The 25,765-nt window shown below is 39.7% G+C and overlaps 1 protein-coding gene across 1 annotated transcript in view; it reads left to right on the top strand.

Annotated features, from left to right (window-relative positions):
* Positions 1 to 25,765, top strand: part of cdh13 (cadherin 13, H-cadherin (heart)) — a 268,476-nt gene that overhangs the window by 198,362 nt on the left and 44,349 nt on the right. The window contains exons 9-10 of the mRNA XM_051073553.1: positions 16,691 to 16,873; positions 16,962 to 17,215. Of these exons, the coding sequence (XP_050929510.1) occupies positions 16,691 to 16,873; positions 16,962 to 17,215 (437 nt within the window). The remainder of the gene's footprint in view (positions 1 to 16,690; positions 16,874 to 16,961; positions 17,216 to 25,765) is intronic.

Here is a 25,765-nt window from a genome sequence, read left to right as displayed (position 1 = left end):
GCCCCAACCAGACCTCCCCTACAGCCTTCCCATGATGCATTGGGGTGTCAGGGGAGCTTGTAAGAAGCGCAGCTCAGATGTGAAATGTTACAGCTCAGAGGGCTCGGTAGGGCTGTGCAGAGTGCACCATGTCCGTGTCCCAGTTAATGTTCTCATTTCTCACTGGGAAGAGATCCGTTTAACGGCGTGGAGAAATGGAGCTTTTAAAAAACAAGTGTTTGAAGGTGCTAAGCTCCCTATATAAATCCTCTACCCTCCACTCTCCCTGACCGCTTCCAACCTGCCCATGAATCATCTATGACCTCTCAGATGACCGCCATCATGTTGTGAGTGTGCTTGTGAGTGTGTATCAGTGCTGAGTCTGTGTTAGCAGCAGCATTCAAGCTTTCATCATATAAATTATTCAGCTAAATATTCACGTCTTTTCATAGAACTTTTCCAAAACTCCTTCCTTCAGAAGAATCTTGAGTTGTCTTCTTCTGAAGACTCCACCTCCTGCAGACCAGATGTAAGCTTTAAAAGCCCCTCTTGCAGCATGTGAGCAGGACTCAAGCAGAGAAAGATGGAGAGAAGGATGAAAAGATAATTCGAAAGGGTCCAATGTAGAAAGATACAGAGAGAGGGAAAAAAAAAACAAGCAATTGAATGTTCAGGAGATCTGTTCCTTCTTGTTTTTATTCATTAAATCCAATATAGCTGAGTTTTATGAGTTGACATTTTGTTTGAATTCATCAAACATAATGCCCATGTAGGGTGCCTTTATTTTTCCTCAGACCTACCTACCACAGCTGCATGCATAGAGACAGCTATTCATAACGTTTGAAATCTTTGCTTCAGATCATTCAACTCCTGTCTAGACCCCAAGTCTGCCAGTAGGGACTCTGCTCTCCCCTTCCTCTCTAATTCATCTGTTTACATTGAGATATGTTCAAGAACAGGCAAACTTCAGTTTCATGCTTTGAAAAGGAATAATTCTCAGCTCCTGAATATGGTTTATGGTCAATGTGCTGTCATTAGTTGTGATCGACTAACATGAACAGATGATGAACAGATAAAACTCATGTTTGGAACCACTTCTTAGCACTGGTTTCTGATTTTTCTTGCGTAATTTTAAAATTATTATCAAGGATTTTCAAGCGTCTTGTGCTTTAGAGTCATTACAGTGTGTTGACATCCACACAGGACAAAGCTCCAAAGTTTCAGGCCTCCAGCAGCATCCATCCATCCATTATCTATACTGCTTTTCTGTTAAGGGTGGGAGGGCTGTCCAATCCCAGCTAACATTGGGCAAGAGGTGAGGTACTCCCTGGACAGGTCGCCAGTCTATCACAGGGCTGACAAACATTATATAAAAACAAAAAACAAAAGGCATTTTAGAGTCACCAATTAACCTAACTTGCATGTCTGTGGACTGTGGGAGGAAGCCAGAGGAAACCCACACAGGCACAGGGAGAATATGCAAACTTTACACAGGAAAGCCCAGGGAAAACCAGGGTTTGAACCCAGAACCTTCTTGCTGTGAAGCAACAGTGCTAACTACTTTCACCATGTGCCACCCCCCAGCAGCAGTTAATTTTAAGGGCCACCATTGCTAGCATTGCTAATGAACCAACAGCAATTTAAAATCTGTCTGTTGACAACATTAAACATTTGAAGCCCCTTTCTCCTATTTAAGCTTGTAGGCTTTTTCACTTGAAGAGCAGAAGCTAGCAATCTAGGCCAACTAACATTTGCACAGATAGTTAACTTAAACTGTGATTCCAACAAACATTTATTTTCGTTCATGTTATTTCAACACCTGCTGAGTCCTCCAACTTTAACAATATAGATCGCTTGTTCCTACCTTCAGCTACAACCTATAGGAGCTTAATTAATAAACACACGGTCAACATTGTGGAGCAGTCTTGTACAGGAGCTTCCTCAGCATGTTAATGATAATAATGCTGGGGAACAGTCTCAGTTTGGTTAGGTTTAGGCACAAAAATGACTTGGTTAGGTTAGATTCTACTTTGGCATTAAAATTGTGGAATTGGCATGGAAGAGCGACTCCCATATGAAAGGTCCTGTGTTTTGTTGACCCATCTATCCACCCTCCACCCAACCTCCTCCTAACATGGACTTTGTTGCTCTTTATGTTACATCATCTACTTTGTTCCCTTCATAATTACTACAGCTGTTAGATGTCGCTTTAAAACAAAATATAACTATGGCTCATAATAAGATGCAGCACAGACAACCTAAGGGCTTGTTTTTTACAGGAGGACAGTCTTGCTGGATCATGGCAGCCCTTGCACACTCATGTTTGTCCCACATCATAGAAAAGAGGGGGGTCTAGTTAACATTAGCTGTCTCTCTGTAATGGGACCACAACAGATCACATGTTCAAATGAAAGCAAAGGCTAACAGGCATCTGACCCCACACTAGTCAGCCACTTGTGTTTCTGTCAGTGTTGCTTGTAAGTAGTAAATACATAACTATTTACAGAAACATATTTACAGGATATGAAGAAATGGAAGTAAGATTAAAATAAAGTCAAACTAAACATAACTGACTCCAGTTAGCTATCATTATTTTTCAAGCTGCTATTATCTCAGTAATATGCATCAAAATCCCTCATCACAACATGATGAGGGCTGTTGTATAGACTGTGGAGAGGTAGTTTGAATAACACACACTCAAAAATTTGTTCAGTGAGGCATCCACATTCACAACTCTTTCAAACTTCAGTCCATCTACTGATTGGTCAACTGAATGCACTGCTGCTCTCACAAAACACAGTCAGTCACAGCCATACGAGAGTAAATTCACTGAGAATAATTAATGACTCTTTTCCAGGAAGGCACTAGAGGAGTTTTAAAAGTCACCAAAACTAGCAAGAAAGTTGATTAATTGGCGACACTGGTGTTCATTTTAACCCCAGTAATACTACAGACTGTCGCCAGTAGTGCCTCCCCACACATACATTGGACCAATCAAATTACAGTTAGAAACAAAAACTGACAACCCCCAGAAATTGCTCACGTACAGTGCGCTATCATGGCAGAAAAATAAATAAAACAATACAGTTTTGACCAGATAAGTAGCCTAAACATGTCAAACAATAGGGAAGTGCACATAATGATGAGGGGGAAAAAAAGAAAGAATTTTAACTTCAGTTCAGTTCAACAGAGGTGAAAAGCTGCTTTAACTGAAGAATTCTGTGATGTTCAATGTTGCGATTCGACCTGCACTGATAATCCCTTATGTAATACTGAAATATAGACATATAGAGAATCTTTAAAACCTTTCAGAATTAGCTGAATAGAATGCAATGCCGCCATTACTTTTCCCCTTAGTTAGTTCTTTTTAAGGATGAATGATTCAGTGTAATCTGTCCTCCATTTTTAAAATCATGAGCTAAGGTATCCTTTCTTACTAGGAAATTTATGACATTTTGCTGCTGAAGTTCCTTCTGTGGGGGATTTTGCTCTGACCTGATTAATTTTTATAGTGAGGGTCTAATCTTGTTTTCATGAGGAGGGGAAACAAGAAAAAAAGTGATATGGAATCCCTTGGTAGTTCTGTCGTCTGAAAGGCCAGATATCTGTGCTTCTGTAACGAGGATGGATATTTCTCCTGATGAATTTCTTATGTCAGTCGCAGCTGGGGTTATATTATCTCTGTGTTTACTCTCAGTTTTTGGTGCTCTGTCTCTGGGATTTTGTGCTGTGTTGAATTTGATATTACACCGTCTTGCTCACATTGTACTGGGGAACTTTTCTGGATATAACTTTTGCACCAGTTGATGCTGGTATCTGAGCAGACATGGACATACCCTTGTCTGTTCCCATAGTGAACACCTTTTGCCCTTCACGTCTCTTGCCTTCTCTGTTATTTCATTCTTCCTCACCCAGCACTATCCTCATCCCCCCTTCATTCTCCTCCTCAGCACTTGCTCTTCTCATTTCGTCTCCTCTCTGGCTCTGCTAATTCCACGCCATGTCTTACTGGGCCTATTTCCCCCTGCTCCTCATAACAAGACCATGATGGACCTTATCAATCCTGTCACTCAAACTCCCTGACAGCCAGTCTCTGTAGTATTTTTTTTTTCTACATTCAATTTCACAGTCTTTCTCTCTGCCTGTCTGTCCTTCTGTCTGCATCCCCTCTCTCCCTCTCTCTTTTTCCTTACCTCTCTCCCCTATGATGGCCAGGAGAATATGTTTGCCTGCAATCCATCTGTCCCGCTGATAAAGACGTTAGCAGTGATGGGTGTAGCACCAGGCATGGGGCAGCAGGGCCCTGTCAGTGCTGGTCTGTCTTGGGGGATGGCTAACGGGTGTCACGGATTAGTCCGGGCCTTGCATGATTGCTTCACTAGCTCTGAGATACACACGACGCTTACCCTGGGTGATACGGTAGCATAGTTGGCCGGAAATCTCTGTCACAAAGAGGAAGGGATGGGAAGGGATTTGTGAACTGTCTGTCAGGTTAGAGGCGCGTTAAGAAGGACGATTGTACATACAGTATGTTTGTGTGTGTGTGTGTGTGCATGTGTGGATACAGAGAATAGACACACAAATGCACAAATGAATCAGGTTAGAGTGAGATGTGCTAAGATATGTGTGTATGTCCTTGAAACTTTTGCAATTTTAGATTTAATCTGTTGGTCAGATTTTCAGCGGGATGACAATTCAAATTCCACTTGTTCTATTATATTACAAATCAATAATCTTTGCACAAATTTGCAATCATATTTTATTCTACATTCATCATTATACATTTACTCAGTTATTTCATCATCCATAATTTGGTGTGCATGTACAGTATGAAGTCATTTTTATCATATAGTGTGAGGCAACCATGCTGCATAAAACAAGTAACCCATGAATGGATTACCAGGTCATCTTATTCAAATGTGAATAGCGTGATGCCTCTTGACACCCCAGTCCCTCCGATAAAGACTGAAGAAGCACTTGAAAGAACTGTGAAAGACCACTTGAAATAGCAAGTTATATTGTCTCTCAAGTGTAAAGTTTGCTCAGAGGAATGTTTAAGTGGTAGAAATCACAAGGCCAGCTGCCTGTTTCCACACAAGCTCAGAGTGGGTTTATCTGAAAAGGTGGCGAGCTTTTCACAATTTTCTATTTTCTCAAAGGAACTTTTTTTATGAGAGGGTTTTTTAATACGATTTTTTTTTTTTACAAGTTTGCTGGCTATATTAGATGTAATGTTTGTTTGCATTATGTATTATTGTAGTGTTAATGATTTTACATCACTGATTTAGTCCAAGGGGCTGCACAGTGGTACCGCAATTAACACTGTTGCCTCACAGCAAAAAGGTTCCAGGTTAAAGAGCATAACACAGGTTCCATATAAAACGTAAGGTGATGCCAGTAATACAGCAGTAGTAATGATAGTAATGATAATTAAAGTATTAACTGCTAACATAGCAATACAACTAATAGCAGTATAAGTAATTTCTAATTCTAGTAGCAGGTGTTGAGTAGAGTTGTAGGAGCAGCAGGAGACTTGTCATCACAGATCAGACTCTACAGCTCCAGAGGCCGAAATACCTGCAGAAAGAGACAGAAGAGGAGAGAGAGACGGAAGAGCACAAATTGAGTTAGTAACATGTTTATGGGATATGAATCCATACTGTGGAGAGAGGGAGATGGAGGGAGAGAGAGAGAGAGACAGAGAGAGAGAGAGAGAAGCTCATTGCATCATGGGAGATCTCCCGGCAGTCTAGGCCTATAGCAGCACAACTAAGGGATGGTTCAAGCCTGAGCCAACCCTAACTATAAGCTTTATCAAAGAGGAAAGTTTTAAACCTACTCTTAAAGGTACAGAGGGTGTCTGCCTCCTGGACCGAAACTGGGAGAAGGTTCCACAGTAGAGGAGCCTGATAACCGAAGGCTCTGCCTCCCATTCTACTCCTGGAAACTCTGGGAACCACCAGTAAACCAGCATTCTGGGAGCGCAGAGTCCTAGTGGGATTATAGGGGACTCTGAGATCTTTAAGGTAAGATGGAGCCTGACCATTAAGGGCTTTGTATGTGAGGAGGAGGATTTTGAATTCTATTCTGGATTTGACTGGGAGCCAATGTAGAGAAGCTAACACAGGAGAAATATGGTCTCTTTTCCTAGGTCCTGTCAGTAATCAGCTGCAGAGTCTTTAGAGACTTGTTGGGGCAGCCTGATAATAATGAATTACAGTAGTCCAGCCTAGAAGTAACAAATGCATGGACTAGTTTTTCTGCATCCTTTTGAGACAAAAAATGTCTAATTTTGGCGATATTACGCAGGTGAAAGAAGGCAGTCCTAGAAGTTTTATATGTGAGTTAAAGGACATATCCTGATCAAAGATGACTCCCAGATTCTTTACAGTGGAGCTGGGAGCCAGGGCTATGCCGTCTAATGGAACTACATCATTAGAAAATTTATTTCTGATGTGTTCAGGACCAAGTACAATGATTTCAGTTTTATCTGAGTTCAGTAATAAAAAAAATTGCTTGTCATCCAAGTTTTAATGTCCCTAAGACAAGCCTGGAGTTTGGCTAGATGATTGGTTTCATCAGGCTCCATTGACAGATAAAGCTGTGTATCATCTGCATAACAATGGAAATTTATGGAGTGTTTCCTGATAATATTGCCCAAGGGAAGCAATTGTTTGTCTATATATGTCAGCCCTGCGATGGACTGGCGATTTGTCCAGGGTGTAAGACGACCTTTGAGGATAGGCGGTATAGATAATGGATGGATGGATGGATGATTTAGTCCTACCACTTGTGTGGGGTCGCATATTGACATTATGTGGGGTCACATATTGACATTAGTTGCAGAATCAAGCTTTTACCAGTAGTCTTTAAACATGTGTTATGAAAAAAAAACAATGCTGCATGTTGATTTATATTTTTTTTAAAAGATCATACATTACTAGTCAATGTAAAGAATGTAGCAGATCCCATTTTAGATCAGTAGTGTGGCAAGCAGAGAGAAAAGTTATTTACTGTATATGATAATGCACACCATAAAAAGTCATGTTTTTTTATTATTTCATTTGATCTTTCATTCTCTTGTTCATTTATTAAGTGCTGCAGTATGAATATCCAAGTTGCCTTGAGCTTATGGACTTGGAAAACCTGACTGAACACCTTAATAGATACTTTAAAATAAGCAAGTTTGTATGCATCATCCAACCACATCTAAAACTGGTGCATAGATGATGAGGAGGCAATTCTCATACACCACCACAGAGACCCAAGGTTGAGGTTCCTGTAGTAGTTGTCTGTTGTGACAAACACAACTGGTCATGATTGTGGGTGGGAGATCATATCTTTGTTGCTGCAGTAGCAAATCCCACTGGGTGCTTGTGGCACCTCACCCTCCTGGTGAAACTCCCCACAAGCAGGTAAGGGAAAGCAGCACATCATGGCAGTTGCATGTTTGCCTCCTGGCCATCAATACAGCTCACAGTGACAGGAACACAGTAGAAGGGAAGGGGACATTCAAAATTCAGGAGAAAATGGAAATCAAAGAGTCAAGTTCCTCCTCCCTTTCCTAGCAACTGTATAGTCAAACATGAGGCTATCAGTTCATTGTTATAAATAGGGGTGACATTAAAGACAGGTAGTCAGAGATACGTTAAGTCAGGAAGTTGCAGTAATGAAGTTGCCAGATGCAAAAAAAAGAATAAAAAACTAGATAAGAAGAAAGAAAAAAAATAAGTTTCAGCAGAAATGTCTTCAAGGAGGCTGTGTCACAGCAGAAAAAGCACAGGTGTAACTAATGAAAAGAATGATGACTGAATTCCATTCAGCTGCCTTAGTTTTCGATCCTGGTATACTGCATGTTGTCTCCCTGTCACACATTGTTAATGTTACTGGTAACACCTGTCCTTTTCCTACTATGACAAATAAAAAATATCTGCTGTGAAAAAGGCCCATAGAGCAACTGTAAACCTCCTACAACACACCCCCATTTTTGTGCACAAAAATAATGTACCTAAAATAAAAAGGTTACTCTTCTTCATCCCTTTTGATTACAGCCATAACCCTGGTCTCCTTTGAAATGTAACTCTAAATTTTACAACCAAAAAGTCAGAGTGAGTAAAGAAACAGTAGAAATGTAAGCTGTTTTGGCCTCACTTTTTGTATTTAATATACATAAGGCCTGCAGTACCTTCTGTGTGGAAACACTTTGGATCCATAGCCACAAGTCTGAACCAGTTCTGGTTCAACAGCTGTTGCAGTTATATGGGGATCTTAAAATGCTTTCCCTACATAGAATCAGGAGAATTAGAGGTTTCAAAGAATGTGTAATTTCTCAAGGTTGTGTGAAGATTGAGTCCAGCAAAGACCAAAACACACCCAACACTGCACTAGCACTATGAGGGCCTAAGTTACCAAGCTTGGTGTATTTTAAAAGGTTGTGCAGTTCAGGCAACGATCACAGTTGACTTTTCAGTGAAAATGCAATATTTCTTATACACAATAAGCAGCTCCCACTTTTGTTAAAGTCCACTTCTAGACTTGACAGATGCTGTATATGTTAAATGAATTGTCTTTTGTAGGAAATTTTTACAGTTTAACAGTCAGAATATATTTCTTGCTGGGTCCTGAACACCAACTCCAAGTCCATTGACGAGGCACTGTCCACTGACAACCAATGTAATACATCAGCTGTAACACTTGAATGAATGGCCGTGCTTTTGAAACACCTGGTTATTAACACACCCTGTGCCTATTTTCCTTTAAGATGTTTTGCTTCTTTTTTTAAAAAACTCAGCTGCATTGACAAATATGAGGGCTGCCATGTTCCGGAAAGGTAGAAAAGCGGCTTTGCTGAATGTCAGATTCATCGAAAATCTATCTTTGGAAACAGCCTGAGCAGAAGCTGTTCAAATTTAATAAAGACACAGGTAAGCTCATTAACTCTCCAGGCACACTTACTGTATGCAGGATTAAAGCTAGGGGGAAGGGTAAAAAGCGAGTGGGGGGTTAGACAGAGCGGTAAGTTGCCAATCCTATACACAGACACTGTATATGGGATTGTGTGGGAAGATGAGTGATCATGTGCACTTGGTTTCATTTCAGCTTCATGCTGGTACAATGAAAATGGTGCCTTTTTACAGATTTTTGGTCTGTCTATACCTCGTTCTGCTGAGAGTTAAGCTGCTTTTGAAAGCAGATAAAAGACAAGTACCTGCTACAGGATTCATGTTTAACTCAGGGGGATTTCTTTCTAAATTTGACTTTTACCTCTGTGATGTCTACCTCAGTATTTAATGACAAAAGGTCCTAGAAGTACAAAATTAGTGCATGTCTGCATCATGCAGAGTTTTAAGATTTTTAAGCATTTTATGAGATGTTACGTTGAAGGTAAATGTACATTTTTTCTATTTGTGTCTGTTATTTGTTTCTTAGGTAGCATGATGGGAATTGATCCACTTTGTGCTTTCTAAGAACCATCTAGGGAGGATCTAACTTGCAGCCAGAAAGATAAGATGGACCAAGACTCAGTTAGAAAAAGTGATGAACCTATTCAAAAAGAGATAGTGAGAAAGTAACCAACACACCAGGAAGATAAACTTCAAACGGCTCCGTCACAGCGCCTCCCCGCTGTGATGTGGCAATGGAGGTACTTGGAGGCAAAATAGTCCTGTCTTGGGAGGTTTAATGTGATGGGCCGCGGGTATGTGTGTTCCCTGTCAGAGAAAATCTTTGGGGCAGCAGGGACGTGTCACAAAGTACTTTCCATTAGGACAAATGAACAGCTGCTCAACTGTCTGTCTGGCTGCCTGTCATTGCAGCCCCAGCTGCCATCTGTATTCATAACACATTCTGACAGACATCCAGGAATAAAATAAGTTGATCTCCATTCGTCTATGCTTGTGTGTGTGTGTGTGGATCTGTGTACTGTCTGTAGGAATATGTTGAGCATATGTGTGTTTACTTGACTGTAAGTGTGTGCATGTGTTTATCTGTGTATGCCTGTGAGAGGGAGATGGAGAAGTCAGATTGATAAATGCGATAGTTTATAGTAGCCAATACCACACATAATACCACAAAACAACCACTTTTAAACTTTTATACTTATTCTTAAATCTGACTCATATTTTATCTCTGAGTCACTGCCTCTTTTTCTTTCTTTCTTTCCATCTCACTTTTTTTGTTTTTTTGTTTTTCTTTTGTTTTAGGAAGGTCTCTAGCCATATATATGAAGGCTATAGCTTTGCACACAGCAGTCAGACTAGAAGAAAAAGGTGTTACTGGTTTGTAACAGTCAAACAATGCCAGCTGGCAATGAAAGACAAATTAAAAGCCTGTATAAGAAATAAGAGGCAATTTCCACAGTGGTGTTAATGAGCCAGAGCACATTTAGTGTTACTCAGTAAAGCTGACAGATGTGTATATTCTTCCAAAGCTCCACATCTCTTTCTCAGGCCCTTTGCCAGAATTTCAGGCTTGTTGACAGTGTTGAGATGGAGGTTGTGTGGCATTATGTTGTCCTTTCAGAAATCAACCAACTGTTTTGCTTCACCTTGCAGATGTTTACTTATTTAGCTTCTGTGCTGAAAAAAAAAAAAGGAAGAAGTTGGATTGAGCATTCTCACAGAGCGTCTACTTGGCATCCCAGGATGACTGAACAAGTGAATCGATGGCTACGTTTGGCAAATGTCTAGCCATGGTGGCAGGTTTTGGTCTTACTGTTTCTAAAGCATTCTGTGTCAATGGAGGCTAAATTGTGAAATAATGTAAATTTGCTATTAATTGATTTCTGAAGTACCTGATGTTGACACCAGTGCTGTAAAATTCCAGTTGATTGATCTGCAGTGGTAGTATCAGTGGATCAGACTAACAATATATTGTGTTCTGCCACAGGCATAGTACTTAGTGCTACTAGCTCTTACTGTTATGCAATTATACCATAGTCTGTCCTTTAAGATGAATTGCTAACATTACCATGTAAGAGTAACATGATCATAATGACAATGCCAACATACTGATGTTTTGCAGGTATGACATTTGCCATGTTCACCATCTAGGTTCATAGTGTTCACATGCAAACATCCGTTAAGTAGCACTAAACTCAAAATACAGCTAAGGCTGATTTGAATGCCATTAGTTTTGCAGGTGACTAGACAAATTAATTTTTTGACCTGTCAGTGGTGATGGTTGAAAAGTTAAGGGATCACAAAGTTGGCCACAACAGTAATCCGTCCAGCATTTGACTGAAGATTTCATGGTATTCTATCTTTTAGTTAAGATATTTCAGTCTGGACCAAAGTGGTGGACTGACCGACCAACCAACAGACCAACATTGCCATCCCCAGGGCCATACCACTAACATGACCACAAATGTGTTTCCATATCACATCTTGTAAATGCTAAACCTGCAGCCACTGGGTTTCATTAGCTAGCAGGAGGAACCTGATGTTGTTGTTCCCTGTAATGGTACTAACTACAGTTAATAACTTTTTCAGTAATGACTAGAAATTGAGGTAATTACTCTACCTATATTATGTTATTCCATGGTACTATTTTAAGTTTCAATAATTACAGCTCAGATTTAAGCAATTACTACACTGTAAAACAAAGTACTGCTGAGCCCAGATTCAGTTTTTGGGGTTTATTTATTTGTTTCTCATTAAAACTTATCTTGTTGAAGTGGAAACTTACTGTCCCCATTAGGATCTGTTCACACAGTCAGCAACCAGCCCCAGTGAATTATTCAGTTAAATGAGACATGAGTGGACAAACTCTGACATTGACCATGTCATTTACAACCTAAATATTTATCCATAAAATGATAGATATGATTTAATCCAATAGGTAATGTTGAAATGATATACCATGTATGAGGCAGGAAATTGCAAAGGCAGGTGAGTAAGGTACTTGTTACATGATACAGATATAAAGTGATGCAGAGTTTATTCAGCTATGCTTATTTACAAGTGATTTCAAGCTAGCTTTTTAACTACAGGTCACATACTTTACATATTTTCTGACCATTTTTTTTAATGCTTGTCTAGATTTTTCCTGCTGGTCCTGCATTCTACTAAGTTCTATATGAAAATCAACAAAAATTTGATTTGTCTAATACACAGCACATTATCGTTGTTAGCATCTATTTTTTGTGAAAGTTACATCGTTGTCTAGTATTGTAGTCTATGTGCAGATTCAACTATGTACTACATTACCTTATAACAATGATGTAAGGCTGACATAAATTAATGCAGACTTGGCTTCCCTGTGATGAATTAGACAAACAAGGAAGTTTCAGGTCCTAATAGTTTATATTGATATTAATACACATAATTGATGCTTGGTACAGAAAGGAAAATATATTTGAAATGTCCATGCCCTGATGTACAGTTGTGATTTTTAAACAAAGAAAAACCGATTAGAGCAAAAAAAAAAAAAAAAACCTGTATTACAACCGGTATTGTGTTTCTACAGCGTGCAGTCCACAGATGATATGTTACATACTGTCATAACAATTACATAACATAACAATTGTAGGTATAGAATAGCACCAATAAAACTTATAGTGATGAAACTGTCAACTGAAACTTGACATTATCCATTTATTTATCTTTTCTTCTTAAGTTGGTGTGCCTCAAATGACTATCAGCCAATTATCTTTTGGCAGCATGACATTACCTTGAAGATTTATGGGACAGATTATTGAAAAAGTCAGGCATTAAAGGAGATGGGAAACAGAAAATCAATGCCACACTGTGGTTTTTACTCCTTGGAATGTTAAATGTCCGAGTGTAGGGCTCTTTGATTTATGGCCACTGCAGCTCTATCCATCCATCCATCCATCCATCCATCCATCCATCCATCCATTCATCCATTCATCCACCCGCCCACTTTACAGTACTGTGTGTTTATCCCAATGTCCATATATGAATATAATATGTGTGTTGTTGTGGGTTTAAGCTCCCTGTCTGCAGTGATGTCTGTGTCTGTGGGTCTGTGTGTGTGTCTTTACTTGGCTCGTGGCCCCCTGCCCTGGCCATGTGGTCATCTTATTTTGAGAGTGGAGTGAGCAAGAGCCACTACTGTAATTAGCTCTCTGTCTGGGGCTGGGAGTCTCAGATAGAAAACAGCCGACATACACACATGCACACCCTCACGTACACATACACTCACACACATACACACATGGATAAAAGCAAACTTGAAGGCAGACCCTTTTTTCCCTTCTTACGCCATCTCTCCTCTCTCTCTTAATGTGTTTAAGTCATTTCAGGCCAGAAGCTCTGCTTCGTAGTTAGTCATTTCCTTCTAGTCTTTCAGGTGACTGGTTGCTTTGTGCTCCAGGTGGAATTGGGGCCTTATCAGCAGCAGGGCAGGGGCGCAGTGACCACATCACACAGAATACAGCATTTCCTCCAACCGCATGACTGCCCCACATGATTAAACCCAATCTGACCGACTGTTGTCTGTGTGACTGTACTGTATGTGTGTGTGTGTGTGTGTGTGTGTTAGTGAAGGCAAGAGAGAGAGAGCTTGCCAGTGTTGTCTTTGAAGGTGTCTCTTTGGCAGTTTGAAGGATAGTGATGAGCATGGGAATGCCAATAACCTGTATTTGTTTCTGATCAGAGTGCTTGTGTCTTTTAGTATGTGCAGTTGGGGCATGTAGGTCATATTTGTAAAATGGCTTCCATAGCTTCAAGGTTCGCTGAAGCTGATTCAATCGCTGTTCAAATTTAAATTCCAGTGCATGTCACTTGTTTAAAAAATGAGCACTGGGCTTTTTTATGTTTCCAACAGCCTCTTAATTTTCACGTGATGCTTTTGTACCAGACTGCCGCAGGCTTGGAGGACAAAAGGACCAAGAATGCCTGTTTGGATGCAAACATAACCTCCTCTTTAAAGAACACTGTGTTTCTATCTTCTGTGCCCTAAATGACTGCGAATGGCTCAAAGTGCTTTTTTTAAACAAGCTTTGGATGAATAAAAAGGGAGAAAAGAAAGGAAAGAGAAGAAATCGAATGTTTGTCTCTCTTCAGATAAATGCATGGAGCCAGGCAGTGTAAGGCGGTAAGAGGGTAATCTGTGAAACAACAATACCGTGGGCTGACAGGAGATGCAGTAATCTAGGCTGGACCAGTGCTATCCTTAAACAGAGTGTTCTGTGTCTGAAAGATTACACTGTAAGCTCTGACACCATAATGGTCCTGACACAAACACACGTACACACACACTCACAAAATTGCTTCGGCCTGCTGGGGCTTCTGCAAGGGTTCCTGTTCACAGTATAGTCTTTAGTGGGAGCCTTGTCGGCAGAATGCATCGATAGGAATCTGATTGAGGTCTGCCGAGAACAATGAGCAGAGAGGTGGGGAGTGATTGACACTGAAAAATAAATGAGATGCATTGTGTGGAATCAGATGATGGAGGACATGAATAGTGTTTATTTTGTTATGTGTGCTGGTTGTCCATGCACTCAAGTGTTTATAGCCCTGTGAGATAATGGTTAGGCAAATGTTTTTTTCATGGATTTGACTGCAGACTATATGACTCAGCAGTCTTTTAACTGTTACATTTCCTTACACACTTACTTTGTTTTTGTGTTTTTCCGTCCAGCAGTTTCTACCATCTTTTCAGGTGTTGTTTTCATTTAACCTTTACTTACACTGGGTGGTTCTATGACAGTGGGGACACATGGGTATGGACATGGGTATCCTGTTTAAAAACAGTAACAAACATTAAAGGCCTTATTTTAATCATGCAAATGTAATGACAAGCACAAAGTAGTATGTCTGGAGCACATGGACTGTAGGCACCACCTACTCTGGTTCATGTAGGTACACCAACACAAAGTGCAAAAGAGCTGTGTAAAGGGGAATATAGATCAGAGGGTGTGGTGATTAAGAAATACGATCACATCACTGGTGTCCATTTCAGTGACACATGACGTCAACAGCTCAACAAATGAAAATAGGGTTCTTCGGGAAATCATATTGCTGTCTGGATGCTGCAGTGCAGGCATGATGTCAACACACAGCAGCACAAATCTGCAGCCAAAAGCAGATGGTGTGGGTTTTTATTTAACTTGTACAGTGATGAGAGGAAAAAATAAAATAAAATGTTGATGCAGTCATTAATACAGCTGCATCAGTCTGACTCTATCTCAGTTTCAGTTCTACTATATCTCATGCCAGAAACTGTCACATTTAAAATGTTTTTGCACCGTTATGCATTTCAAGAATAAAACATGAAACACTGCTTTTGCTTAGATGTTAGTCAGAAAGGAGGTAGTGACTCACAAGACGATGAACCACTGTAACCTGTAGGAGTTTTGGTGAATTTGTAGCAGCCTGGTTTCACTTCTGTGTAATTTAGTCAACACAAAAGGGTCAACTGTGCATTATGGCACTACTCTCTAGTGTGACATTTCTCAAATCTGAAGCTGCAGATTTATTTTTTTTATGCAGAAGTTTGTCACACAATATAAACCAACTGTGTGCTGATTTTGTTTGCCTTTAATGCCAGATTCCAGTTCAATAGAACTTGTATAATTTGAAATTCTGATTGAAGATGGGATATTGCCAAAGACTGCAAGGAAGCAGAATTGTATCATCTACATTTAAGTAATATTTAGAATACCTTACAAATGCACAAGGTTATTAATGTAAAGAGGGAACAACAGTGGTCCTAGTATAGAGCCCCGTGGAACCCTCCTTATACCATCAACAAATACTCTTTGGCTCTATCAGTAAGGTAATTCCTAAACCAAGATCAACAAAGTGTAATCTGTCGAAGGAGGTAAGTGTGCGCAACTGTGTGCTCAACTCTTTGCTTAGATCAACTAACAGAGCAACACTGTGCTGTTTTCCATCCAAGGGATGAAATTATGAAATTTAACAGTACTGTAAGAGCAGAGATAGTGCTGTGCCAAGGTCTAAAACTAGACTGAGATCCATCAAGAGTTAAATATTTAGATCAAAACCTTTTTTTTTTTTTTTTAATTTGAGCATTGATTAGAGTTTCCAGTATTTTTTCTAGGAGAGCTTGGAAATTGGCCTGAAATTATTTAAGGCATGTGTGTCGCCTCCTGTATGCAGTGTAAAAATAGCTTTGGCATTTTTACAACTGTATGGCTGAGAGCAGAAATTGAGGGGAAAGACAAATGGGGGAAACAGTCAAAATTAAGTACAGCTCTCCTCCTAAAATCAATTATTTTAATGAGAAGAGCAAAATATTGTTTTTAAAAGACAGAGATGAAGGAAGACTTCACGGTGCCCTGTTTGTATTCTCGTAGACAAACTAAACTTGTCACTATATTCAGTGTTCCTCGCAAAATGCATATTGTGTATCCTTGAGGTCTAACAAACATGTTGAGGAGTGATTGAGTCCTGTCATATATGGAATCAGATAGAAGCATTGTGAAGTTAGACAGACAAAGACTTAATTCTCACCACCTTAAAGCAAATTTGTGTCTGTTCTAAACCAGCCCTTTCTTTGTGTCCTTCTATTGATTCATAATGCAATTGTGCTAAATATTGACTATGCATTCAGTCTGAATACACTTTTAGACTTACCTAAATTGGCTCTTAATGGAAAGTCTTCATTTATGCCATCCTCTCTGTCTGAGCCTACTCTGATTTATTCTGTTATAGTGTCCAGATTCAGGTATGTTCAGTAGTTCTCTCTCACTAATGGTATTTTATCTGTCTGTCTCCTCTAACAGTTTGAGGCATATGTGAACGAAGGCTCCACGGGGGTGGTGGTCAACCTGACAGTAGATGACAGAGATGATCCAGCCACGGAGGCGTGGAGAGCTATCTACTCTATAATTAATGGAGATCCTACACAGAGCTTTGAGATCCAAACCAACCCAGACAATAACGAGGGAATGCTGTCAGTTGTCAAGGTATGAGACTTCCAGATGCATTTATATAATGCACTGGATAACATGTTCGCCCCCATTCATCACCTTTCCTATCATTTTCTTTATTTAGCCTCTGGACTGCGAGGCCACAGCATTACACAAACTACTCATCAAAGTAGAGAACGAAGATCCTCTCGTTCCTGATGTTGGCTACGGCCCCAGCTCCACAGCCACCGTCCACGTCAAAGTCCTGGATGTCAACGAGGGCCCTGTCTTCTACCCCGATCCCCTGACAGTCACCAGGCTGGAAAACATCCCTGTGGGCAGCTTTGTGGCCTCACTCAATGCTACAGATCCAGACATATCACAGATACAGAGCATCAGGTAAGAGCTTATGTGAGACTAATTGAAATCGAGTTGCAAAATTGTGCTTGTCTTGTATATAAGATAAGGAGATGAGAGAAAGCATGGGAGAGAGCTTGTTTGTGCTGTGTGATTGAACGTCATCTGCTGTAGCTCGCGGCTCAGTATTGTCAGTAATGAGCTTTCTGATTTTCGTTCAGTTTCACTCTTTTCATTTGAGCAGCATTATCAAGTATTGTTTGCTAATGGGACCCTTTGAGCAGCATTTTAGTGCTGAAGTTTTCTTTCATATGAAGTCAGTTTTGTTATGTTAGGGAGGTTTGCTTTATTCTCACTGTCAGATGATGGAAGGTGACCTGGCATGTAACAGAGTGTCAAAGAACTTCAGTTTTAGCTTGCCAGATCATCATTTTCCTGCTGTCTTGACATCTCTATCTGTCAGTTCTCACCTCTCTCATGTTTCTGAGCCCTCATCACTCCATCTTTTTATCTCCACATGCTGACTCCATTCTTACATTCCTTGTCTCCCTTTGCCAGTTAGGCTGCTTTATCTGTCTGTGTTGTGTAAACAGACAAAATATATTGCCCGAACAATCTGCAATTTACTGGCACAGGTCAAACCATTCACCCAAGTCAACTGAAGAGTCAGAGTGGGGCAGCTCATTAACTTTAACTCTGTTACAGAAAAAAGCACTCTCTCAAATATTATCATCATCATAACAGGAAGGCTATTAGTTTCACTATGTGCTACAATAAAAATTATTCCTCATGCTGCCAGAGGGAGCCCCATAGCGTGTGCTGCACTTCCTTTTACAAGATGGAAAACTCATCATTGCATTTATTGGCTTTCAAGCGTAATTTATACTCAATTTAGATTGCTCTTTTTCTGCACCCTTGGCGTTATATATCATGTAAAAATAGTGTTAAGTAAACACATGGGGCATAATAATGACCCAGGGAAATAAAACCCACCAGATCGTGACTTTACTGCTCAAATTATTGATGCTGCTTTATGTGCTGTAAAACATAGTCACTGTATCACTATCAAATGCTACATAACATGGAGTTGTTTCACTAAACAATGTATAGGAGTCGAGACCTGTGCCCATAAAACTTTGATAAGTGGTGTTCCGAGATCACCAGACAGGTCACATGAACAAATACATTTTAAAATGTCTCAGAGAAAAATTGGTCTCACAAACCATGCTACTTCAATATTTAAATAGTAATAATAAATAATTTAGTAATAGATTTTTTTTTTTTTTTTTCCACCAGCTTTTTATAACGAATATAGCCGTGAAGTCACTTCACTCGAAACCATTTTTATCAACCCTATGGTGGTGTTAGAGGAAAAGTCAGGGGATCACCAGCATAGTTAGGATTTATCCCTTGGAAACTGTGGATATCTGTACCAAATTTCATGGCAGCCCATCCAATAGACAGATATGTTAGTCTGGTTTAGTGTAATGGACTGGCACTGCTGTCCACAGAATTACACCGCAAGCATTGCTAAAAATATTGTAGGCTTAAGGGATCATAGGGGATCAGTACATGTAGCTTCATTCTGAAGCGATATTATTGGAAGAGTCAATTCATATAATTTAAAGTAGGAATCTATAGGCAGGGACATAAATGTTAAAGGCCAATCTGCCTCCTTTTATGTAAACAATGATTTCATGCGTCAGACTATTCAGGAGTGAGGGGAGTCTCAGCCAGAGAGGTTTTAATCAAACCCTGTATGAGGGAGAAAACAATTTGATGTTATTTTCTTCATTCTGCATTCTTGACTTTATCTGCTTGTCCTTCAGTCATGCATTCTCCACATTCATTGCCTCTGAATAGCACTCCAACAAAAAAAAATTTCCCACTGATAGAAAATTCAAGTTTCAATGATATGTTGTCATTGAACAACAGCATTACAGTGCGATTTTCTATATGACTCGCTCAGGCTCATATTGGTCACTTAAAAGCATTCTCTAAAGATTCTGGTGATGTTTCATCTATATATAGCAACAGAGAGCTTCTGTGGGTTTGACATCTTTGTTGCATCTTTGACACATCTTCCAGTTTTATCCTTTCTGCTCTGCTCGTCTCATCTTTGGCATCCATTTTTGTATTTATTTCATGGCCTCTTCGTTTGTTGTTATTTCATCCTGTGACATTTTACCGGTAACAGTGACTTTGAAGTGTCATGACTGTGACCTATAGACAGGTTGGGAATATTGTGAAAGACGTACAGTTTGGAAAGCAGGAAATAGAGAGACAGCATGCACAGAATGAAACAGCAAGAAAAAATGGGGGAGATCTGTTTACCTTCCTCTCTCCTCTCCTGCCTGTCTCTGTATAACTGTGCAGGTGTGTGTGTGTGTCTGTGTGTCCTTTTCAGTGTGTCTGCCCCCTGGCATGTGTAGGTCAAATGCATTTGACATGGAACACAATCAGTCTGCCTTGCTGGTCAGAGTCAGTAGCACTCAGTGCCCAGCACAAACACATGCGTAACTATGTGTATTTTTGTAAGAACTACATTTATTTTTTAACCGTTAGATTATGAACCGGTCTATGAACCGGTCTGTTAACATTGGGAATGCTTCAAAAACAGACCTACTCGTGCCTACTTTATATTTTCCATAACCGTCTGGTCTGTGCACTTATTGTTAAGAAACAGCAGGTGTAGAAACACAGGGACACAAAGAAGTCTGCTGCTAAATTTGTTTAAGCAACTCAATTATGAAACATTTGCATTACATTGGGCAGCTAAGCCCGATTTGCACAGAACTATTATTACCTGGGGTCCTCCTGTGAATTATAATAATTGCAGCGGTCATCCACGTTCTTAAACCTGTCCAAATCTGCCATGTGTGACATTTCTGGCCAGCAGCTCAGGCCAAAAGCAGACTCGGGTCCCATTCAGACAGGATTAAAATTCCAGTGGGGAATGAAATATTTGCTATGCTGCTTTAACTAAATTCATCATTGAAGGTGGCATTTTAGTTGGCACCAAATTACAGAAGGCGGTTCATCATATATTCCACAGAAACGTCATGTGTCCCTTGTCACCAACTGAGCTGATTAAACTCAGTAAAAGGAAACTCAAGACTTCATACACATAAACTTAGAGACACTTGCTGTGTTCCAATTATACTTAACTGTTTTATACTAATAGGAAAAGATACAATACATGTACTGATACATGTCAATCAGACTGTGACTTTGGACTGTCACTGCCAATTAAATGTCACAAACAGATACCAAGATGTTTTTCCAAGGATTTCATTGTTACTTTTTATTTCTTGGGGCAGTCACAAAGCTGTTCCACCACCATAAACATTCAGTTTTAATGTTTCCCAGCTGTGAGCAGCTCCATCATTTCTGTTGTGCTTTGCAGTTTGGGAGAGGAGTGTCTGTCAAAAATCAGACTTTTTTTTGAGCACAGTTTATTTTGTGACTTTTAGGACTCGCTGACTTTAAAAGCCTTCTACACTTGTAGTTCACCCCCTCTGGTGTTTCCACTTATTTAACTGATTAGACCTCCTCTCAGTAGTGTGGAAGAGTGTGCAGAGCGCGCTTGACTGACATCTTCACTTTTCCCCCCACATGTTAAGGTGGGACGAATTTAAAATCCTTCATCGTTCTTACTGGTACTTTGCACCAAATTACACATTTTAACTTTATTGATCACCACTTGCAATCACTCAGCGTCCTCTATATGATATGTTCAGTGAGCACTAAAAGCATACAGTTGACAATCTAAAAAATTGAAAATGAGAAGTTTTTTTATGTGAGACATTGTGACATTTTGGGTGTAAGTAATAACATTGATTACCACTGTATTTCTTGAAATATAAGTGTGTTAGGGTACTGTTATGATTTAATGGACCATGTCCATTTTAATGAAGTTAGCCAGGACCCTTTACTGCAAAACTGATTTTATCTGTGGGCAACACTGGCAAAGACAAAAAAGTATGCCTCTATATTAAAAATTTATAGCACCTATATTACAGTTAACATGATTAGGATTTTAACATTACAATCTTTGATTTTATTATTTACACCTGTGCTTCTCTGTTGTCAAGGAGTCAACAACATGATAGCACATACATAACAGGCAATAATGAACAGGGAAGGTAACACCAGAATGATCTGGAGTAAGTTTTGTCTGAACATACTAAGCTGATGTTGCTATCCACGATCATCCAGGTGGTGATGACCACTGTAGCCAGGTGACTCACAGCTGCAGGAAGCTCACTGATGACCTCTAGAGGGCAGGTACAGCAAAAAAAGAGAGAGCTGTGGAGTAGGAGTCATTATGACACATTATCCATAAACAGTAAAGATTTCACCACACATTACTTAATGAGGTATTAATCACAACAGCTAATACACGTTCTACACAGGATGACAGAATTAAGATCAAGCCTTAAGATAATTCACCACCTCAATAAGCATTAATGGAAATGTTAATTAGAGGTCTAATCACTCAAGTTAAGACAATAATTGATTCTATTTGAAGTTGGAGACTGCAGGAATGTGCTTCAAAAAGCTGTAGTAAGAAGGGAAAGGCTGTGCAGTTCTCATTAGCCTGGTTTCTAGCCCACAGAGAAGAAGAACCAAGCAGGGCTAGTAAGGGCTGTCTCATTATCCAAGTTATTAGACAGCTTTCCTTTAACTATTTTTCTTCTTTAATGTTGTTGAGAAACAGGTTATTTGCTTGCAAGTGTGTAATATTTCAGCAGATAGATAAACTGAATCTGTTACATTTTGACCACAAACACTTTGAAGTAGCCCAGACTCTGATGAGCCCCAAACAGTCTCACAGTCATTAATGATCTCATCACTTTTCTTCTTTCCTTTTATAATTCTGACGATGAGAAGGGAAAGATTTTCTGGAGGAGATGGAATTAAATCCTAATGATAAAAGAAATGTTCCACACAACATCTACCGTTCACATGAATCATATGATGCAACTATTAATAGAGTTTCTTTTTTAGATGTTAAATAGCATTAATTAAAACAGTGCTCAGGGCAAACAAGAATTATACTTTTAATTTACCTTATTTCGAAAGAATAATTAACAACTAAAACAGAGCAATTTGCCCTTTCTCATGAATCACTATAAGCAACTATTTCCCTCAAACTGACCCTGGATAGTCCCTACCCCCATTCTCCCTCGTAAACGGACAAGTTACATAATTACAGCAAATATGAGTCATTTTAATCCTGTTCAGTATTTAGGCCAAACTATTAGGCTCTGGGGGGATTTGACTCATGTTTCTGCCGGAGAAGTTTTTTTACCCACTTTACTGGTTTAGGGCTTTATTCGAGCCGAACGGTTTTATGAGAGTTCTGAGGAAGAAGGCAGACAGACAGCGACAGCATGGATGGGAGACAGTGAGAGTTGGACTTGTTTTTACAAAAGTTTATCTAAACCTCCGACTACAGAAGTGTTGTGCTTACTGCGTGGGCACTTGACATTGAGAAAATGTATTGCACTTCAGGGTAGATTTGTACCCTGAAATTTGGAAGAAAGTTTAGTTGGAAAGTTTACTCTGATATTCTTTAAATCTCATCTCAAACGTGACTCTTCAGGCTGCTCTGGTGCCAATTCAGCGGGCTGTGAAGAGGGGAGCAAATAATTTGAAGTGTCATTAACAAAGTTTGGCTAATTTAATTAGGTCTCATTTCCAGCGACAGGGCTCTCATCAGTTGTCGAATAACTATTTACACTGAGGTAATTGATACTTGATGGGGAAAAGGAGACAGTGTTTTCAGGAGAAAGGAAAGAACCTCAACTGCACTCATAGCCTCAGTTTGAACGCTGTGTAGCAGTGTATAATGTCTCTGCAGAGCTGATACTAACACTGGCAAGACAAGAAAATAGTGCTTTTCTTTTATTTGTTTCCTTGTTCTTTTTTCTTGTCCAGTGTGTGTGGTTAGTGTTTTTTTTTTCTTTCAAGTGATCAGAGTAAATATCGGCTGCTTTTTTCCACTGAAAACAGGCAACGGGTCGAAACAAACCAGACATTTCCAAAGATTTTCCACCACATGGAGAAGCTGCAGGGAGATGAAACAGAATGCCTTGAACAACAAATCTGAAGAGGGGGAAAAACTGGCAATAGCATTAAAAATAAAACCATTTTTAGTGTGTTGTAGTGTGTTTAGTGCAAGCATACATCGTCACATATCACCCTATGTCCCAGTTTGGCTGAGGCTCAGAGGTCTCCAGATTCAGCCACTTGTCTACAGCTTCTCCATCTCCTCCAAAATGCATTTAAGTTGTTTTTTTTTCCTCCTTGCTTTTGAAAATAGAGAGAATCTCAAACAGTTGGGTCATCCATTATTCAGTAGCTACCTGTCTACTTTCACTTCTCACTCTGGTCATATTCAAGTTAAAAGGGATGGGACTTAAAAGAAGAGGGATGGGGAGCTGGAATGTCAGGCATGAAAACTGGCAGGTAGCTTTGAGGAGCCGAGGTGAGGGAAGAGATGGGGAAAGAGGGTGAGACAGATCGGACAGACAGACTCCAAGAATGACAGAGTGTGTGTGTGTGTGTGTGTGTGTGTGTGTGTGTGTGTGTGTGTGTGTGTGTGTGTGTGTGTGTGTGTGTGTGTGTGTGTGTGAAGTGCGTCAAATGCTGTCAAATGCTGCAAAGGCTGACCTGAGAGGGGTCAGACAGTGTGATCACCCTCAGATCAGCCTGACATTGTCGCTCTCTGCAGATGATAACCAACACAGGAAGAAAGAGAGATAGAGAGAGGATGCAGGACATGAGAGACAGATGACTTACTAAGAGAGCAGACTGGGGTGGATGTAATGTATTGATAAGTAATTCACCCGCTGACTTTCACAAGAATTTAATAGTACTAGTAGATTGACATTAATGAAGATTTGATTGGCTGCATATGTGTCCAGTCAGATATGCTGGACCACTTAAATATGCTGGTTGCTACAAAGTGCACAAACTACAGTGTAATGAGGATGAAATAAGAAAGGAAAGGAAAGGAAAGGAAAGAGAAAATCAATAATAAACTCTTGCTAACTAATTCCAAAAGTTGGTCCAAAGTTCAAAGTGGCCATGCACACACAACAGAAGTTTACCACAAAGACGTGAAACACAATTTAATGGATTTAGCCAACAACAACTGTGTGTCTATCTCTCCCTTTCTCTCAACACATCACATTAAAAATTAACCTTGCGAAAGAACCCAAAACTGCAGATGCAGTAACTGGGTCATCCATACAACTTTTAAAAATTCCATGTGCAGGCTCAGTCTTAAGAGGTCAACAGTAATAAATGTGCAGGACCAAGGACCATTTTAACCGTTTTTTAGTGATCAGCAACAATCTTTGTAACTGATGGTGCATACCAATTATAGTTAGTCACCCAGTTCAGTTCACTCTTTCAAAACAGTGTTATTTTAAAATTTGTATTCACTCAGATTTTTGAAGAAATTTGTCAAAATATTTTCCTTTCTCTTTTTGTTTTTCTGTTCTTTTTTGGCACGCTGACAGAGAGGATATTTTTGTGGTAATTATGGTGAATGTGGCACAATGTGTAAGGCATTTCTAACATACTGATTTAATGAAAGTAGGTCATCAGTCCACAGAATAACCAGTCCGTCATTATGACTCTCAGCATTTAGCAGTGTGTGAAATCTCTGTGAGACCAGATTTCAGTTTCCTCTTTTGTTTTGTTTTTATGCTTGGCTACACCACCTCTTGTTTAAAGTCTGTTATTTTCTAACTTGTGTTTGCAGGATAAAGAGGTAGAAATCATGTCTCAACCAAAATTTGTGTAATTTGTGTAGAGGCATGAGAATCTGCAAACAGACAAATGGTGGGTCTTTTGTTATAACTTTACCTTCTAGTGTTTGCAAAAAATGTTGGGAATCCCTGTACTTAAGTATTTGATGTGGGAAAAGGGCCCTAAGAGCTCCCAGTCTATGTACCTTTTAAGTTATATAAGTTCAGTCTATCAGTGCATTCATTCAACCAATATCACTCTGTGCTAATTACTGAGGAAAAATGAAAATGATGATTACAAGCAAACTTATCAAACTAGGCTATTTAAGGGCTTTCCCCAAATTTGGACAGAAGTAGTTTCACTGCACAAAAGATACTGGCTAAATGTGATTCAGAAACACTGCATTCCTGCAGCTAATGGCATGTGTTACCAACTTATACTGGAGATTTTGTCTACACTTATAAATGAGTGGTTTGTAACTATTTTAATTTGCCCTGCACAGACGCAGCTGTAAGAAGGACAATTTGAAGTTTGGCCCAATTCTCAGATCCTGTCCTTTGTTATCAGAAGCTGAAAACAGGCTATTTACGCAAGTTACTGATGTTTATAACTTTATAGCTTCAACTAGGGATGAATGTGAATCTCAGTAATGAGCATTTGAGTGGGCTGAGTTTTTATTGTGTGCCTTTATTTGAGCTGATGTTAAAATAGCACCAGAAAAGTTATTCTGTTTTTCCACAGATACTTACCAAACTGCTACCCAGTGTGGAACAGGGCTACATTGCTACTGTACTGTTTGAGACAATGTTCCGTCATCTTAACGAAGGA

This window comes from Lates calcarifer, linkage group LG10 (genome assembly GCF_001640805.2).
Source record: "Lates calcarifer isolate ASB-BC8 linkage group LG10, TLL_Latcal_v3, whole genome shotgun sequence".
Taxonomy (NCBI): Eukaryota; Metazoa; Chordata; class Actinopteri; family Centropomidae; genus Lates; species Lates calcarifer.
Note: the sequence above shows the minus strand (reverse complement) of the source record. Positions and strands in the feature narration are given on the sequence as shown.